General features: G+C 42.2%; 1 protein-coding gene across 4 annotated transcripts in view; it reads right to left on the bottom strand.

Annotated features, from left to right (window-relative positions):
- CMAS (cytidine monophosphate N-acetylneuraminic acid synthetase) overlaps positions 1 to 20744 on the bottom strand; it is a 312311-nt gene that overhangs the window by 189669 nt on the left and 101898 nt on the right. For all 4 annotated transcript variants that reach the window (XM_029600159.1, XM_029600157.1, XM_029600158.1 and 1 more), the window contains one exon: positions 17210 to 17358. In XM_029600159.1, coding sequence (XP_029456019.1) covers positions 17210 to 17358 — 149 coding nt within the window. The remainder of the gene's footprint in view (positions 1 to 17209; positions 17359 to 20744) is intronic.

The following is a 20744-nucleotide window of genomic DNA, read 5'->3' as shown; positions in this document are numbered from 1 at the left end:
CAAACTTAAGCGCACAACCAATACGGCCCAAATTGAGCACACAGGCAAGTGTATGCATAACACGGAAACCATTATCACCTGGACGCCCAAGCAGGCATCCAACTAAGCATCCAAAAACTGGGCACACAACCTGGACGCACAGCCAGACACACTTGCATGCACTGACAGTCCTGAAGAGGACAGCCTAACGCACAGGAAAAGGTGCACAAAAAAAAACCAGAACACACTACACTGTGGCCTACCATGCAGCGCACAGAGAAAAGCCTAATAGCGGGGCCCAGCCCACATGGGCTGCTCAACCCTCCAGACTGCCCATATCCTTTAACCTCCCTCGGTAGCGGGAACGAATGTTGGAACTGCGCATAGAGCATGGAGACTGGAAAAAGGGGGAAGCCTTACAAACCACCCTTACCTGAGCTCAGCCTTTCCTGGCTGAGTACAGAGACAGTCTCCGGCTGTGGGAGCAGAGGGCATATACAATCACTACTGTGCTCAGTTTCCTGCACCCGCTGCCTTTCAGCTGTTTTAATAGCTAAGTCTATACCAGTTAAGAAAAATCAGCTACTGGAATAAGGCACTCATCTGAGGAACCACGGATTTCACCTCAGTAATTCTCAACTGGGGGAGAGACCATTTGGTATCACCTCAGGAGAGCAGGGTGAATTACGTTTCCTTTTATTTCTCCTAAAATTTGAAGCAATCCCTAGTAAGGAGATGCACATCCACTATCTGTTGGAGAAGGAGAATACTGGCAGGCTGATGTCACTGGGGATTGCTTCACATTTTGTCAGCTTTGCTCCATCTCTATCTGCTGGTAGACGTGCATAAACCAATGGTTCTGGATTCATCTGACTAGACCCTAAGAAAAGCTATCTACATATCCCAAAAATACTGGGGTGAGTCCTTAAATTAGCCAAAGGAAGTACAAAGAGCAGTGGCAATAAGAGGGCATCCTTGTCTAAACCAGGGGAGTGCCTGAATGAGCTTCAAGGGAGCTGCCAGCAGCAGCAGGACAAAGTTGCAGTGTTAAGCTGGGAGAATTGGTGATTGAGAGATAAGCACTTATAAAGGAACTGCCAGGTTGTGAAAGTGCCTCCAACCATAGAAGTTTTCCTTCTGGCTTCCACTTAATGATGCTAATCTTGCTCCCACATGCTTTCCAGCACACCAAAGAAATTCTTGCATCCTGTGAAGTTGGCTGCTTTCAGTCTCATGATAAAGGCACTCTTAAGGAGAAGGACTTAATCTTTGCAGTCCACTGAAGAAGTCTCATTCAAGATTCTGTGCTAAAACAGGCAAGATAATGGGAGAAGATCAGTGTGACTGTGGAGAAGGGGCCAATCATTTGATATAATTTATTTTTGGGTTCTCTTATGTTTTATGAAAGTTCTCTTCAGCCTATTTTGAATGTGCAGCAGTACAGTATTCTGTGCAGTTCAAAGCAGCAATCAGGCCCCAGGTGGCAGAGGATGATGAATAGGTGACAGGGCACTCTGCTCTCCTCCTCCTGTACTCAGACTGTGAGGAGAAATGATGGAAGAGTTGTATGAAAGAGAGGTGCTGGGGATCAAGGTGTGTGGGAAAGATAAGGTAGGAGGGTAGATGGATGTGTGTATATGGACACCTGGGATGGGGAGCATGAAGGTACAGAAAAGAAAAAGTGTGTGTGAGAGAAAGAAAAGACTGTGTGCCTGCATAGATCCCAGAAATTCCCTTTTTCTTTCCCTATCCCTAATCTTGTTTCTCTTCCATGATCTTCCCCAATTTTCCCTCATTTTACTTCTCCCGCATCCTATCCCAAATCTTCCCTCCATATTTAATCCTTATCTATAAGCCTCCCTCGCCTCAACCCTAAAATCACTTCCTCCCTTCCCCCACACTATCTGAAGCACAGAGAATGAACATAAGAAATGCCATAATGGGACAGGCCAAGGGTCCATCAAGTCCAGTATCCTATTTCCAACAGTGGCTAATCCAAGTCACAAGTACTCAAACATTATTTATTTATTTATTTATTTATTTAAAAACTTTTTTATACCGGCATTCGTAGGACACATCATGTCGGTTTACAAAAAAACTGAGAAGAAAGGAAATTACAAAGAACAGGGTAGGGGGTAACTGGGTGAATATACAAGTATAAGAGAGTAAAGTTAAAAGGCAGCGATACAACTATTTGCATTAGATAGATCACAAGTTACTACTGCTTATTAATTACCATAATAGCAGTTTATGGATTGTTCCTGTAGGAACATCCACATCCTCTATCTAATGTTATCCTCTCCCTTCTCTTCTCCCAGTTCTATTACCTTGTTATTTGTAACTGCTTCCTTCCACACTAATAGGTTATTCAACTGTTCTTTGTACACCCCTGTTATATGTAAACCGGCATGATGTGTTTGCAACACGAATGCCGGTATATAAAAATTTTAAATAAATAAATAAAATATTTAATCGGGTGAGCAATAGGAATGGAAGCTAATTTACTGACATTGTGAAGCAACACACACTTTAGACTTCTCTTTGAACGGTCAATAAAACGCCTCATAAGTATCACATCACATTGACTCAATAAGTCCTTTGACGTCAATGCGGTATACAAGCTCCTCATCCATATGGAAATATTTCAGAAGATCTTTCTCTGTTACGATATATAAATGTGGTATTGGGAGCCAACAGGTTCTTTTCCTTTAAGCCTTGAACCCAGTAACTCTGCTGACGACTTCGGCAGATCAAGATCTCGTACCAGGTCATTCAACTCAGCTTGAGTGAATGGCTGGCACATTCTGGCATGAACTTCTGAGGCCACGAAATCTTCATTGTCTGAGTCTTTGGAAAAATTGGAATGATAGAATTCATAGTCTTAACTTCCAAAGTACTGAAGATAGGTACAGGGACTTTGTCGCAGTGAGCAACCGGTCTTATAGCTGAGGGGAGATTTGGGTACTGGATTGAAGATTTTGTCTGTGTGTTCATGCCTGTAATAATTACAATGCAGAAGTAGCAGTCATCAACATGGTTTTGGGGCTCTCACCACACCATTGGAACTCCAAAAGCTGAGATTTTCTCTGACCTTTAGTCCACTTTCTCAGATTTTCAACACATGTCCTGCACGCTTTATGTGGTGCCCAAGGTTTGTCCTGGTCACCCAGTTTAACCCTGAAATATGCATGATAAGCTTTTCATACAAAGTCAGATACATTTGTCCTTTGTTTGGGTGTTGTGAAACAACCACAAATGTAACAGAATATATCAGGATCATTCCGGCACCATCCACGAACTATTCGAGTGTTGGATGACATATTCAACAAAAACAGATTTAACAGTTAAATTTGCTGCGACTAAGCCTCTTGAAAGACTGAATGCTACCGTCTGTTTTCACGTTGCTTATATAACCATAAAATGCTGACATCAGAAGTTTTAAACTGTTTAATAAGCAGTCTTCCTATTGGTTATACAGATAGAATATTCAGCATATCTAAATAATAATATTACATTATTGCTATAAGAGAATTTATGAGTAGACCGTTTTGTGGGAAAAACCAGACGTGACTGGAGGAAACTTGATTTTTGGATTCAGTACACTAAAATACATAAAGATCACATGTTATCTTGTAGTCAGCAAAACTGATGTAGACCAGTTAATAGGAGAGGAGGGAGGGAAAAAGACAGGAATGCTAACATGATCCCTATACTCCATATACATATGCCCATGCACATTACCATCTAGCCTTAGTCTCATCCCACACACAAAAACACACCCCTCCCATATGCATCCTACACACAAAATCATCTGCCACTCCCTCAACACACACCCCCGTAAACACACATCACCCCCCCACACACACACACATACAAAGGAACCTATTCAACACATATGACTCAAACATAGCACCAACATACCACATACAGACATCCAACATATCACGACTCATCACACAGGAACCCATCCAAACACATTCTGCATTAGTCACCCACACCATCACCAATGCCCCCACACATTCAGCATCCAACATATCAATCTCCTTTCACACATCTCACACCTTCCACCACCAACCCTCCTCCACACATACACAGTTGCATCTCATTTTCATTTCATTTCATTTATAAAATTTATTGATCGCTTTACACTGTTAGGTCTAAGCGATATACAAAAATTTACATACATAATAAAAACTAACACAAAAAAACAACTACATATAAACAACTTCGTAAAGACTGGCTCATGAAAAATTGTCAAACGTTAGTTGCAATATACGCTGACTTAAACAGGTATATTGTTAATAATTATAAACACGCTTCAGCAAATAATCTTTGAACATAGCTTTGAATTTTTTGACATCCTCGATAGATCGTACATCAAAAGGAATCATGTTCCAGCAATTAGGAGCCGCTATTGAGAAGGAAGTTTCTCTTGTGTAATGTAAACGGGCTAGTTTTACTGATGGAACTTCAAGTAAATCAAGTTGTGAGGACCTTAGTGCTCTGGCTGGCTTATGAATTCGAAGAAGGGCGTTAAACCAAAAATCAGAAGAGGCCGCACGTAATTTAAAGATGGTCATACCTATCTTAAAGATTATACGTTCTGCCATAGGGAGCCATTGAAGTCGGCTTAAAACTGGTGTGATATGATCACGCCGTTTAGAAGATGACACTAGCCTGGCTGCTGAATTCATCAGAAGTTGAAGCGAACGAATTGAATTTTTAGGAAACCAATATAGAGACTATTACAATAGTCAAGATGAGGAAAGATTATAGCCCGTACGACCATCAAAAAATCAGTTTCATACAAAAGATGTCTTAATCCTGCTAAAAGTCTCAGTTTGAAAAAACCCAATTTCACAACAGATCTAATCTGTGCTCTGAATGAAAGAGTTGAATCAATCAAGATTCCTAAGCTCCTAATTGGTTTAGATAGAGAAAAAGAAAAATTCTCAAAAGAAATAGTATCAAAAGCAGGTTGAGAATGAGGACGGTGAATCAACAACACAGATGTTTTACTAGTATTCAATAAGAGTTTGTTATACACACCACCCTACTACCTCTCTCACACACATACACAAAGACAAGGGAAGGGAAGGGAAGGGAAAGGAAAGGGAGTGTGTGCACATTGACTCATACCCCTGAACACAACCACCTACTCCCAAGAGCATTCTATACATTCACATCAATCAACCTACACCATCACTAGGGACTTTAATTTCAGTTTAAATTGATTTTCACCAGAATTGGCAGGCATCTGAAGTGGGGTGGGGGCCCACAGGGGCCATGGCAACAGGCACAGCAACAGTGAAACCTTTTAGCCAGCATTACCTCCCTCCCTTGTTCCTGCTGCTACCTCTGCCAATTCCGGTCATTCACTAAATGAGGGTATGGCAGCACCTCTATCCCTCTTCTTGCTCTTTGGGTGAATATAAGTACAGGCAGCCATGGAGCACAAAGAGACCCTAGGTCTTGCAAGGTCACATTTTTAGGTGATGGCTAGGTAGGTAACTGACACTGATGAGTGGAATTGGGAGAAAATTATGTAGGTGAAGGTAGTGCATGCATTGTGGAGGTGTGAGTGAGGTATTAAGTAGAAGGAACTGGGGGCAAGAGGAGAGAGCAAGGTTGGGGAGGTGTTTGTCAGGGGACAAAAGCAAGCTATTGTGGGATTAGGGGGGAAGAAGGTCCTCAAGCGGGAAAATGTGCTCAGGTAGCTATGGTGGATGATCTGAGGAGATGCCCGTCAAGCCATCTTCTGAATCATGTAGAGATCTTTGGCTAGGCCATGAATGCTGCAAAGACTGAGATGCTGATGATTCCTCTGGAAGGGGCAGCAGAGAGAAAAAGGGGCTCTCTCCTACCTGAACAAGATGACTCCACTATTATTGAAGAGGATGACTCATGTTGAGCAGGACCTGAGGTCTGTGTAACAGGTGGTATGGATTGCTGCCGCTGCAGCCTTGAGAAAGAAGTGACAAAGTTGAGAACACGAGCTGAAAAAAAACCCTGGGTTTTTGGAAAGGGATTTGAAAAAGGTGGTTACTATGTCTGCAACCTGTTCTATAGATTGCTGTGTTTTCTGCCCTAGAGTGAAAGAGGGTGCATCTTTCTCCAACTGCAGAGTTGCTGGTTTGTTAGAAGCAATTGGAGTAATTTAACAAATTGAGTCCAGTGTCTTGAAACAGACCCCTTGAACCAGTATTTGTGCCACAAGGAGCGTTCTTGTGACAGGAGGAGGAAGATTGCAGGACATCACTGGCTGGTTCCAACAGGGGATGGGCAGCATAGTGCTGCATAGGCAGACCCTGTATGTAGTATATTAATATACAGATATTTATATACTGTCCTTCTGTAGGAAACTATCAGCAGTTTACATGATTAAAACTTACAGAATATAAATAAAACAAAATAGTACAATAATGCAAAAACAATAAATATTTCTCAGTGGACGTTAAGGTTCATTAGACTGAGCCAAATTTTCATAAGAATAGATCACACTTCACTGTGTTTCATAGGCTAAAGAAACCAATATGCACTAAACTAAGAGGCTGGGTGTGCCACTTATCAGTCCTCCAAAGAGTAATAATACAAGACTGTTGTCTGTACTTAAAGGACGAACTAAAAGCAAGACAGCAGCCAATGGTGGGTCATGGATTCACTTCTCCTTCCTCTGCACTCAGGCAGGCCAATCCACACAAGTGGGATGTACCAAAGCTATTCCTAAACAGGGCGAGAGGCTGCACACAGTCCAGTCAGCATCTTCCTGAGCCCAATCGTCCAGGCAAAAATAGACCTGGATCGTCATGAAGAAAGGTTCCTTCTGCAAAATATCCTTCCAGGGCAGCTGCCACCAGTAGCCTCTGTAGATTGGCATGCTACAGCCTCCGGGGCCAATCCGGAGCCACCAGAAGCACACAGTTTTGGTGTGGCTTGCAATCCTTCATACAATCCTGCCTATTAGTGGCCATGGCGGAAAGGCATATATTACTCTTCCCCATGGCCATGCTTGAAAACTAGCATCGATCCCCAGGGCTTTTGGATCCCTTCTGTGACTGAAGAACCTTGGAACTTGTGTGTTGGCTGCGGTCACCAGCAAATCCATGAACAGGAGATCCCAGTACACAACTATGAGTTGGAAAGCCTCATCCACCCACTCCCACTCTCCTGGATCCAGACTGTCTTCTGAGAAAGTCAGCCCTTACACTGTCCTTTCAGGCAATGTGAAGTGAATGTGTCTAGAAAATGTTGCTCTGCCCATAGCAGGAGCTTATCTATCTCCTTAGACACTTGTTGGCTTTTGGTTCCTCTCTGATGATTGATGTAAGCCACAGTTGTCGCATTGTCAGCATTATTCTGACTGCCCGAGCCTCTAGACACTTGGTAAATCTCAAGTACACCAGCCGAACTGCACGTGCTTCCAATTGACTGACTCTCCTCAGCATTCCAGCAACCTTGCACCAGCAACTCCTGACAGTGAGCGCCCCAACTCTGTAAGCTCACATCTGTCGTGAGCACCAGGAATTCCGGCATTTCCAAGGAAACTCCATTCCTGAGATGATCCGATTGCAATCACCACTGCAAGTGGACACTTACTTCCACTGGCAAGTGAAGTCTCACCATGTAATCCTAAGACTGCAGACTCTACTGGGAGAGCAGCATGCGCTGAAGAGGCCGTATGTGTGCCCTTGCCCATGAAACCACCTCCAGGGTGGTTGCCATCAAACCCAATACCTGAAAATAAGACCAAACTGTTGGGAGAATAGTCCTACTCAGGATATGAACTTGCACAATCAGCTTCTGAATGAAACTCTTGAGCAGAAACACTCTGCCCTGATTTGTATTGAAACGAATGCCAAGATACTCCAGTGGTTAAGATAGCTGTAAGTGCATCTTGGCCAAATTCACCACCCCAACCTAAATCTTGCAGAAGACTCTTCCACACACTCAGCCCAAAGCAACCAGTCATCCAGATACAGATGAACCAGGATGCTGTCCTTCTACAGAGACAATCGCTACCACCACCATAACCTTAGAGAAGATCCTGGGCACAATGGCAAGCCAGAAGGGCAGCACCTGAAACTGATAATGTTGCCCCAGAATGGCAAATCACATGATCAGTTTATGTTCTTGGCAAATGGGAAAACATAGATATGCTTCAGTCAGATCCAGAGATGTGAGAAATTCCCCTGATTACATCACCATTAGCACCGAACATGAGGTTTCCATACAGAAATGAGTAATTTGCAAAATGTCGATTGACCCCCTTTGAGATCCAGGATGGGCTGAAAGGTTCCCTCCTTCTTAGGTACAACAAAATTAATGGAATAGTAGCCAGTAGTTGCTTGCGATTTGAGAACAGGAATTAGGCCTTCAAGTCCAACAGCTTCTCAGGGTAGCCTCCACTGCCACCTTCTTCTGTAAAGAGTTGTAAGGAGAGACTTTAAAGGCATCCAGAGGAATGTGAAGGAACTCTAGATCATAGCTGTCTCTTATTACCTCCAGGACCCATTAGTCCAACGTGATGTGGACCCACCTCTGATTAAAAAAAAAAAAAAAGAGAGACAGACACTCACCTATCTCCTGTCCCAACAAATGACTCCGCACACCTTCATTATGTTTGAGGTGCTCTGCTGCTGGAGCCTACGTTCTTCCAAGGCTTTCTCGGCTGAAAGGAATGAGATCTACCAAAAGATGGAGACCTCTAAGTCACTCCCCCTTCAGGGACAAAAATGCTTGTAGTTTTTAGTGTGGCCTCATGCCCCAAAAGAATATGATGCAGGCTTATCCTCTGGCAAATGAGACCTAGGATTCCCCCATTTGCCATTTTCTCCAACTCACTGCCAAATAAAAGTCCATAAAGGGCAACCTCATGAGACTGGACTTCAGAATTGTGTCCGCCGACCAATTTCACAACCACAGCTGATGCCTATTTATTTATTTATTTTTAATTTTTATATACCGACATTCTTGTATAAAATACAAATCATGCCGGTTTACATTAAAACAGAACCACTAACATGGAAGCCACTCCTCTGGCGGTTGTGCGAACAAGATAATCACCCGGAATCAGCTAAGGCGGCAGCTCCTAGTTCCATCACTGCTCTGCAATTCAAGCCTGCTCCATCAGTCTCTTGAGACGCAGAGTAGCTTGAGCCATCAGGAAGCAACAAGAAGTAATTTGCAAATTTAATCACCATGCCCTCAAAGGCCTGCTTAAGGATAGCTTCAATTTTCCAAACCTGAGCATCCTTCAGAGCTGCCCCTATTTCTACCAGAATGATGGTTCATTTGGTCAGAATACACCACGGCATCCACCTTCGGAAAATGCAACTGTTCCCTTGCTGCTAGAACCAAGGGATACAGATTCGCCAAGGCACGACCCCCCCTAAAGATTCACTTCTGAAGTGCTAATTTCAAGATTAACTCTGGAATTGCATCCAGGAGGGGAAAAACATGACCCTTTGCGTAGAATGACCAAAATGAGGTCCTTCTTTTGTGTACCCTTGATGGACCCTTGGTCTGACCCAGCATGGCAATTTCTTATGTTCTTATGTACCTGTAGGGTCAGTTCCAGTCACATCAAGCATCTTCAGAGTTTGGGACAACAGACTCGGCAACTCGTCTCTATGAAAGAAATAGAGCAGAGTTTTATGTGGCTCTAAATCCAGGGGAATTTCCCAGTCTTCCAAAGGATAGAAATCCAAATCATAGTCAGTGTCATCCTTACCCACATCCTCCCAAATATTGTCAGGGACCACTGCACCACAGCACTTGCACGTAGTAGCTGACAACTGGGCCCCCCTCCCCAATATGTGACCCTGATTTCAAAGGCATTGCTGACTCCATCAGGCATCCCTGAAGAAAGGACTGTAATCCCTGGAAAAGTTCCACCCCAGGAAAAAAAGGAAGAAGGGTCCATACCATGTCCCATAGGCCCCAATCTGACATCCTCTGAACATCTCCTGAAGAGACTGTCAGAGGCTACTAAAGAAGGGGACACCCTCATTGTGCTGTCTTCTGTTTCAGTTCCCCCTGACTGAGAGGAAGGACCAGTGTCAGCAAAGTCAGTAGGAGGCAAATCACATCGAGCCTCTAAGCAGCACTGACACAGACTTGCAGAAACCCCTGGCTGTATTGCCCTTATGTGACAAGCAGCATAGATTGCTAAATGCTTAGACACCTTTGCCACTGATGCCATACTGCCTTGCTTTTCTTGCACACTCAAAGATACGTGCCCAAATACACACCCAGTACACGCTCAGTATGTACCCAATTACGCACTGGGCGTGCGCTTAAGTATGTGTTCAGCAGTACGCGCACAGTAATACAGGTTGTGTCCTTGGTCACAGAAGCAGATGCACATGAACATGCGGTCACTTCACTACCATGCGGTGAACCAGTGCACAAGAAAGCATGCAAAAAGGCTGTCATCGCTTACCATGTGACTCGACAAGACCAAGCCTGGGAGCGGGGCCTAGCCAAAGGCTGCTCAACCCACCAAGCCTGCACCACCACTGCACTTCATTAACCTCCCCAGAGAAGTGAGAGGAAAAGACACCAACCACTCACCCCAAGGGGAGAAGGCCCAGTAAGGTAGAAACAAAGGAATTAACTCCTTCCTACTTTTTTTTTTTTTTTTTTTAACCTGTGCTCAGCCCTCCCTGGCGAAGAGCACAACTGGGTGTCCAGCTATGGAGGGGGAAGAGAGCAAAAGCCAGCCTCATCCTTCAACTGCTTGTTTTTTTCGGGGGGGGGGGGGGGGTGATAGGCTTTCAGTCTAAGGATCTCAACTGAGGGAGGAACCCACCGGAATCACCTCAGGAGTGGAAGCTTCCAGGATCTGGAGATGCCCTGTTGATGCTCTCGATGCAAACTTCAATGCATCATGATCTGGCTATTTCAAAGCCCTGTGCAGCAGCACATTATAGCTCGGTTGCTTTCATGTACCATGTAGGCACTTAGAGGGTCCCTGCATTGGTCTGGCATGTGTCGAAGGCATGGCCAGCGCTGTTTGCAACCACTTTTTGTTTCTTTAATGATGTGGCTTTTCTTCAGAACAATGTTGCTTTGATGCCAGCTCACAATCGCTTAACCCAAAGGCAAGTTTTTGAGCTATAGGGGATGTCTGACAGGCTGCACAGCTACAAGGAGCTCTATGAGGAATATTTACTATGGCTCTGGTCCTACTGAAAGCTTTCAAGTCTTGCAGCTCTAGAGCACTGAATCCATGGGGGATGTATGAACGCAGGCTGGGCAGTTCGGCTGTCAGGTACCAAACACCGTAATTACAGCTTTTAAAGCCTGATGAACTCCTTTCTTCTTCAGCAACATGTTCCAGATGGTTTTTATGGTTTTTTTATAGCACTTAAAAGATGCTGTTGTGGGTGCTGCCAAGGCAGCAACGTAATAAAGAAATGAAAAGGATCCGGTTGTAAACAACCAGTGTCATTCCAACCGGCCTGACGGATAAGCAGATCTCCCGGGGCTTGGATCTTTTCTTCCTCTGTTGATGCATCGTTGGACTGCTTGCTGAGCAGTAGTCTTCCGGCAGCTGTCCCAGATCTGGAGTCATCTTTAACCCCAGAGATGCACTGCATTCCTCCACAACCCTGGCCACCCATTGCTGCTGCCAACGGTAAACATTTTTTCCCCGTCGTGCTCAGATGACAGAGCGACTATACAGGCAGAGTCGGGAGGTGCCCGAATACTGGAGATGAGCCATGTTTCTTCTGACTGGTATGCACAGGGAACCGAATCTGAACCTGCTTAATTTTCTGATTCCTGTGGAAGGGATTGCTTCTGAAGTACCGTTTGCTCCTTTGATTAAGCCTACAAATACCATATTGGATGTTATCTGGGAAGCTATTGCAAATCTCTCTAATCAGGTTGCACAGTTTGTTTCATAGCAATGAGACCTCTCCAACTCAGTCCAAGCTTCATGTTCTCAGTTACTTGATATTACATCAAGAGTTGACTTGGAAATTAAGGAGACAGCTTTGTAGAAAACCATTGATGTAGTCTCTTCTGGCCACCTATATTTGCAAAACAAGATGGAAAATCTTGAGAATATGGTTAGCCAGATGAATATTAGGATTATTAATTTTCCTAAAAAGATGTCTGCTCCTGTAGAGCTGTTAGGCAAATATATTTTATGGAAAGTTTGTCTATTACTAAAGTCTGCTATCTCCCATATCAAAAGCTTATTACGCTCCAGTGAGTCAGAAAGGTAATCATACTAAATACTAAAGACAATTTCAAATATAATAGCAAAACCCTTAGCTAATATCAACTTATCCTTAGAACAAGGTAAATTTCCAGATCACTTAAAAAGTGCCATAGTTAAACCAACTGTAAAAAATCCCCAGATAAATTGGAAGGGTCAGTTGAATTTAAGACCTATCTCCATCTTACCATTCCTCTCCAATTACTAGAAAAAGTCATTAAACAATTGTCAGAACACATCGAAAACCATAATATCCTGTACCCCTCGCAATTTGGTTTCATAAATGTTATAAAACAAACTCTGATTTCCCTTATAGACACAATTCTAAGAGGGTTGGACAATGGTCAAACTTACTTGTTGGTATTACTTGATATAATCGGCTGCATTCGACACAGTAAATCATAACATTATTAACTAGGTTAAGCGAAATAGGTTTAGCAGATAAGACACTGCAGTGGTTCAACTCATATCTATCAAATAAATCTTTTAAAGTCAAAAATAACAAAGAGTCTGAACAATTAATACTAAAACACAGAGTTCCACAAGGTTCATTATCTTCCACTCTTTTTAATATTTATATGGTGCCTTTATGTAAGTTTTTAGTAGGTCTGGATTAACCCATTTTATTTATGCAGACGACGTACAAATTTTAATTTCAATTACTAAGTCTTTTGAATCACATTAAACTTTGGGAAATCTATCTCGTCGCTATAATTCAATTTTAACACAAATGAGTTTAACATTGAACCCAAAGAAAACAGAATTTCTGATAATCTGTAATAAATTAAACAAAAAGACTGAGGGGGAAATATAAAGAATGTAAAAAACATCCAGTCACACTAGAAGTTAAAGACCTGGGAGTGATGCTAGATTGCAAATAAGTCTAAAACGCTGGATAAACAATACAATTAAAGATGGCTATGTCAAATTAAATGTTCTGAAGACTAAAGCCACTTTTATATAAACAATTAGAACAGTTTTACAAGCCCTCATCTTTTCAAAGAGACTACTGTAACATTATTACTAGGATTACCCGCTTCTTCAGTCAGACCACTAACTTCTCCAGAACTCAGCCGCCAGAATCTTAACCAACACTAGAAGAACAGAACATATTAGACAGATTTTAAACTATTTACACTGGTTACCAATCACCTACCGCATCCAATTAAAGCCCTGTCTGATTCACAAAACTCTCTATAATGACAAATGGAAAGGTTAACTGCCTCATTACACTTTCACACCCCACAGAGATCCACCAGGTACAGTACATGAGAGAGCACTTTCCATCGCTGGTCACTATTATGGAACTCTCTGCCTCAAGATCTACGACTTGAGCCAGATATTAAAGCTTTAAGAGAATACTCAAAACATGGCTATTTCAGCAAGCTTTTCTTTAGACTATTTTAAATCTTTATTTTTACTGCTAATTTGTTTCTTTTATAATTTTAAGATGTGTTAAAATTTTACTTTATTAAATTTATTTTACGGATTGGTTTTTAAATGCTTTTAATAAGGCATTTATAACTAAGCTGACAACAGATGTGATGTTTGTTTATGAATGTCGGTATAAAAAAAAAACATAAAAAAAAATAATCAAGGACGTGAGGACCCCGCTGCTGATCTCCTAGAATCTTCACATCTTTCTTCTTTTCTTGAAAATTCAAGAGATTAAGATATTCAACCTTCAACTTTGTTAGTCACTTTTGCCTAGATCGTGATTATTTTGAAGTTTAAAAAAAAAAAAATGATATCCCCTTTTTAGGGTTTAAAATACATAAGTTCCCAGAAGTAGCTAAGGTCACCCAATCCAAAAGGAAACGTTTTCTGTTAATGCACCCTGCTGTTATGAATTTGGGAGCATTGCTTGGTTATTTTTTCCTTGTAAGTATTAAACAGGGAATTAAATATGTCTTCTTCTATCCCTTCCAACTGAATTTTTTCCTCAATGATAGACACAGACAAGATACTGCTCCCCCTTCAATCAGTCTGATTGTCATGGCTTAGGGCACTGAAATAGCTTTTCGATTCTCCCTTAGCATTCATCTGATTTCTTTGTATTTTATTCTTCTTTATTTATATTGGATTCCCCAATTTTGTGGACTGATAAAATACTTGAGATCTATTTCTTCTCTGAGTGCTATTTCCAATCAAGTTTGACTTTTTATTTATTCATTTTCAAAAAATAAATGAGTTAAAAGATGTTTAATTGCTGCCTCATTTTTTACTTGACACTGGTTATTTACTGTGCTTCAGATCGGACAAAGTATGACTGAAGAGAGTTTCACAAGGCAATGCCTTCATGAGGACTCCTCCACATGCTCAGTAGAACTCAAAGTTTTACTAGCTTGGAGAGAATTTTATTCAGTGCTGCCGAATGACATCACCCACATGTAACAGCTAATTCAGCTTGCTTATCAACAGAAAATATGTTCTACTCACCTTTTTTCAAAGAATGTTATATGCACTGCTTGAATTTTGTTCAAAATTTACTAGACTTGTTAATATTAATTCAGCAATTGTGATGTGTTCAACATCTTAATTTGTTCTAAAAATACCTACCGTATTTTTCGCTCCATAAGACGCACTTTTTTCCCCCCAAAAGTGGGGGGAAAATGTATGTGCGTCTTATGGAGCGAATATTAAAAAAAAAAAAAAATCTAACAAACCCCCCCACCCTCCTGACTCCCCCAAGACCTGCCGACTTAATTTACTGCAACCCCCCACCCTCCTGACCCCCCCCAAGACCTGGCAAACGTCCCTGGTGGTCCAGCTGGGGTCCAGGAGCGGTCCGGAAACGATCTCCTGGGCGTGGGCCGTCTGCTGCCAGTAAACAAAATGGCGCCGACGGCCCTTTACCCTCACCATGTCACTGGGACCGACCGCTGCTATTGGTCAGTCTCAGTGACATAGTGAGGGCAAAGGGCCGTCGGCGCCATTTTGTTTACTGGCAGCCGACGGCCCACGCCCAGGAGATCGTTCCCGGACCGCTCCTGGACCCCAGCTGGACCACCAGGGATGTTTGGCAGGTCTTGGGGGGGTCAGGAGGGTGGGGGGTTGCAGTAAATTAAGTCGGCAGGTCTTGGGGGGGGGTCAGGAGGGTGGGGGTTGTAGTAAATTAAGTCGGCAGGTCTTGGGGGGGGGGGGGGATCAGGAGGGTGGGGGTTGTTAATTAAAGGGTTGGGATTTTTTTGGGGGGGAGGGGTTCCCAGAGAAAGAAAAGTTTTCTGATCTGGGGAGTGGACCGAAATGGCCCTCCCCAGACCCGAAAACAAAATGGGGAGGAAAGAAAAAGCTATGCACTCCCCTAATTTGCTCCATAAGACGCCCAGACGCAGAGCCGGTTTAGCACAAATTTTATTTTTTTTTTTATTTTCCCCCTCTGAATCCTAGGTGCGTCTTATAGTCAGGTGCGTCTTATGGAGCGAAAAATATGGTAATTTACAAAAAAAATATCTAGTTCTTTTATGAGACATTCCTTAATCCATTATCACTTTATCTTAACAAAAGCCAAAAAGGGAATTGGTCATCAGAAAAATGTTGAGAGAATATATTTAACATATATTAACAGATTCAAAAGAGGCTGAATTAGTACAGGTTTGAAACATGACCAGGTAGCATCATCATTAAGAATTCAACAGTAGATATGATTGAAGCCTTGCGGACAGGCACTACTGCTCAGTTTCAAACCTGTGCTAACAAACCCTTGGGGTAGATTTTTAAAAACAGCGCAATCGCGTACTTTTGTTTGCGCAGCAGGCGCAAACAAAAGTACGCTGGATTTTTATAAGATACGCGCATAGCCGCACGTATCTCGAAAATCCTGGATCGGCGCGCGCAAGGCTGCCAATTTTGGGCAGCCGGCAGCGCCGAGCCACGCAGCCTGCCTCCATTCCCTCCGAGGCCGCTCCGAAATCGGAGCGGCCTCGGAGGAAGAGGAAACTCATTTCGCCCTCCCTCACCTCCCTCCTCTACCTAACCCACCCCCCCCCGCCCTATCTACAACAACCCCCTTACCTTTGTCCGTTAGATTTACGCCTGCGAGAAGCAGACGTAAATCTACGTGCGCCAGCGGACGCTGGTGCGCCATCTCTGACCCGGGGGCTGGTCCGGAGGCTGGACCACGCCCCGGGCCGGCGCTGCGCCCCCACCCCGAAACGCAGACGTCATCGGGTCCCCCGCCCCCCGAAATGCCCCCATCCAACAAACCCCGGGGACCTAGCGCGCCCAGGCACAAGGGCCCTGCTCGCGTAAATCCGCCCGGATTTAACGCGAGCAAGGCTTTTAAAATCCGGCCCGTTTGTGTTTAATATTCAGAAAATGGATGTTGTGTGAAACAAGTTAAGCAATAATTGAACACTTGCCAGCATATCAATCTACTCTTTAAAGAAAAATAGGATATCACAATATAAAGCAAAAAGATGAAATACATAGGTCCACATTCAGCAGAGACATAACTTATCTGGATAGCTCAACTCCTCCCAGTTATCAAACTAACTCCAATATTCAGAATTATTATTAGGCTTATTCAATTACCAATTATTAGGCTTATTCAATATTTGTTGATAGTTAATGTGACTTTCAAGGCATAATTCACTTTCAATGCATATCCAGCATAGCTCTCTGCTTCAACGGCAGAGAGCCATGCTTGCCGCTTACCCAACTAAGCAAGCTTGTTATTTCACTTGGATGCAGCTCCATCACTGCTCTCTACATTAATGGTGGGGGTGAAAGGGAAATAGAATCTAAGGTTACCAAGAGCTAAGAGAAACAGATAAGTATGAGAAAAAAAGTGTGAAGCTTGCTGGGCAAACTGGATGGGCCGATTGGTCTTCTTCTGCCGTCATTTCTATGTTTCTATAACTTGTCTGGCTAACTCTGTTCATGCCAGAGACCTGTCCTAAAGTTAGCTGGATATATATGACTAACTAGCTCAGCCAGATAGCAGCTGAATACAGACCTTAACATTTGTATTGCTTAAAATATCACACAAAGAAAAATACAAACCTGTAAGCAACCTTTATTTACATTATGCTTTGTGCCAAAATAAAATGAGCCATTTTCACATAGCTCTCCACACCAGTCCTGTCGACGTGGTCTCTTAGCTGGAGTAAAATTAAGAGGCTTGGTCCTACAGAAAGATAACCTCCAATTACCTGCAAACAAAAAGAAAACAAATCCCTTCAACTAATGCAAAAAAGCAAGTTTGCTTACTGTAAACTTATCTGTAGACAGCAGGATGAATTAACTATGTCATCCAATGGCACCAAATGGACGCTACTCTAAGCTCAGAGAGTTTGCTCTACTGAGTATGGATGGGAATTCCCATGCAGGTGTTGCCTTGGGAGCCCTCTCAGTCGATTTTAGAGTTAAGTCTAGCCAAGTAGTCAAGTTTTCCGGGAGATGGGTGGATGGGAATTTAGCCTATGGATAAATAGTGACTTTTCCCAGTTTATGGTCTTCAAGAACTTGACAAACTTTTTCTTTTTTAAACCCAGTTGCGCTAGCTACCTTTACCACAGCTTCTGGCAATGAATTTCATATCTAAGTTATGTGTAGATGAATAAGATGGATCGAATAAGATGGCATATACACTCTTTAGCATCCAAGAGTGGCTGCACATATGCAAAGTAACCTTCACTGGGAAGAAAAGGCTTTAGTTTTTTGCATCAGTTAGATAGAATTGGTGATCAGAAATTCATGCACTGAGCATTGAGCTCTGGAATACCTTTTTACCAAAATTGTTTAGTAATCTGGGATCCTTTGGTGGATTATTAAAAAATATTGTTTTCTTTGCTCTTAAGAACTGATTCTACTATGACTGACTGATGAGGTAGTTATGCTCTCATACCCCAGGGATTTTTACACTCTATATTTGAGGTCTAATTTCCTTGCAACTGTGATAAAGGAAATCAGATACTCCCCACATGCTAGATTAATTCTTACAGGATATTATGGATTGTAATGGCTGCTGGTTCCATCAGTGTCTCAAAAATCTGGAGAATGCCAAAGGCTTTTGTACAAGGATCCTTGTCCTTATTGATTCCAAGCAGTTTGCGCAACTTGTCCAGAAATCTAGAATAAGATTTTCCAGTGGAGATGAGATTTCTGCAGGTAAGTGATCAGAGGGCATTTCCAGCAAGCTTTCTTCAGAGCCTAGTGGTGAGGGAACTCTAATCCAGGACACAAATGATGAAGACTGACTGAAGAGGAATCCTTGACTGTCTTGGAAGGTATACTCCTGGTGTACTTAATCTAATTGGCTAGACTCTACTGCAAGCAAGTGCCTTGGGCCATAACTTCCTTGGACGTTCTGATGGAGTATCCATGAATACTGAAAATACTGGGACTCCTTTTCATAATTGTATCATATTGGTTCAGACCAAGGTTCCATCAAGCTAAAATATTTTCCAATTGTAGCCAATCTAGGTCACAAATACCTGGCAAGATCCCAAACAGTAAATAGATCCATGCTGTTATTGCGTTGTGATACATTAGTGTCTATTTCTTAAGTCTACTTGGTTATGACATTTGACTTCGCCAGGAATTTTTTCAAACCTTTTTCAAATCTTGCCACACTAACTGCCTTAGCCACATCTTAAAGTAATTAATTCCAGAACTTAATTACGCACTGAATGAAAAAATTCTCACATTTGTTCTGATTGTGCTGCTTATTAATGTCATGGAGTGGCCTCTAGTCTTTATTTATTCTTTAAAAAAAAAAAATACAATCAATTCACATTTACCTATTTTATTCCACTCAAGATTTTATAGACTATCATATCCCCTTTAAAATGTCTCTTCTCTAAGCTGAAGAGATCCAACTTATTTAGTCTTGTGGGACTAGATCTGATATTTTGGAAGGAACCATACTTATCCTCATCCACTAGACACTAACAAATTTTCACAAACTCTGCTTCTTGGTCATTGTGCCCTCTAGCCTGGTATGGGTGATAGAACATCCTCTTCAGATATTAGAATGGAATCTTGCACATCTGGGCTCTGAAAAATTTGTATAGCAGCCCAATTAGATGTAAGAGGTACCAGAGAACAAATGAAGTCTGGCTTCTCTAGATGTAAATTTTGTTGGTGAAAAAGTGCTCAGAAAATTGTTGGAGCAAGAGAATAATCATCTTGCGTCCCTGAGAAAGTTCTCATATGCATGGTAGTGACCAATTAAGTCAACAAAGAGCTGCATCAATGAAGGAGCAATGTGCTCAGATGCTCTAAGCATTAATGGTGTTGAGGATTGATGTATTTTGTTCTCCAGGGCTCGATTCCACCAATGCACATGCATTGAGATACACCAGAGAATAGCGGGTTGACTGCAACAATGGCACCAATAATCTGTATTTTATTTGGAGTCAGCACCACTGGCAACTTTCCAGAGTAGTACTTCTTCGATGCACTCCATGACTTTTTCCTAGTTACTCAATGCAGAGAGCTCAGCTCAGTCTGCCAAAGGGGAGATATTTTTGAGGCACTCCTGCTCAACTGAACATTAGGGGAGGCAGACAAGACTGCATTCTAGAAACAAGATAAGACTGCAGCTTTTTAGAGACTTACACGGTTCCTCCGTTTTCCAGGCCCTTGACTTTTGGGAATGTGGCCACAGTGGTTAACAGTTCACATGGTGGTGGTTTGGTCAGAGGGAAGCAGTAACTGATGTCATGTCTATCAGTAATGGACATTTTCCTACGATATACAGAGTCTTTAAAGCCAGCGACTATGGGCTTTTTGGAGCCAGACATCTTGTGAAGAAATTTTTTTTTTTATATATATAGTACTGTTTAGGGGGATGCTGAGGAAGCTTTGAGAAAAAAAATTAAGAAAGCTTAAAGACACCAATGAAGGAAAAATTACAGAAAGATAAGGAACATGTCCATGATGATGCTCAGATGAAAAAAAAAAACTGAAGGGACTCACGAGGCAATGCCCACACAGGAAATCTCACAAATGTTCAGGAGAGCAAAAGTTCTATGAACTTAGAGAGAAGGGTCCGTTTGGTGCCATCAGATGTAGTCACTCATATATCATTGCTAATTCAGTCCTGTTTGTTGATGGGAAAGCAATTTTGACATACTTTCAATAAACTGAATCTTATTTTAAAACTCCTCACCACTGCAAAATTTATATCACTCATTAATATGTATACTGTATTTCTTAAACATGACTTGCTTTGCAAGCCAACCCCATGACAGTTTGTGTTCTCCATGTGTCCTATGCATTGAACACATGAGACCGTATGATCATTGAAAAAAGAACCTAATGAATCATAAGATATTTTATTATTTTGAACTTTTATATACCGACAATTATATAGAGAAATTACATATCATATCGGTTTACAGTGAAACAAAAAACATTGCAAAAAAGCATTACAATGAACAGGGGTTACAATGAACTAGGAGAACAGGGTAGAACTAAATTTACTATTAGAGAAACTGTCAAATGAACAAAAGATGCGCCATACTGAGTCAGACCAAGGGTTCATCGAGCCCAGTATCCTGTGTCCAACAGTGGCCATCCAAGTCACAAGTAC

This window comes from Rhinatrema bivittatum, chromosome 4, assembly GCF_901001135.1.
Source record: "Rhinatrema bivittatum chromosome 4, aRhiBiv1.1, whole genome shotgun sequence".
Taxonomy (NCBI): domain Eukaryota; kingdom Metazoa; phylum Chordata; class Amphibia; order Gymnophiona; family Rhinatrematidae; genus Rhinatrema; species Rhinatrema bivittatum.
The sequence above is the reverse complement of the archived record's forward strand: the minus strand, read 5'-3'. Positions and strand labels throughout refer to the sequence as shown.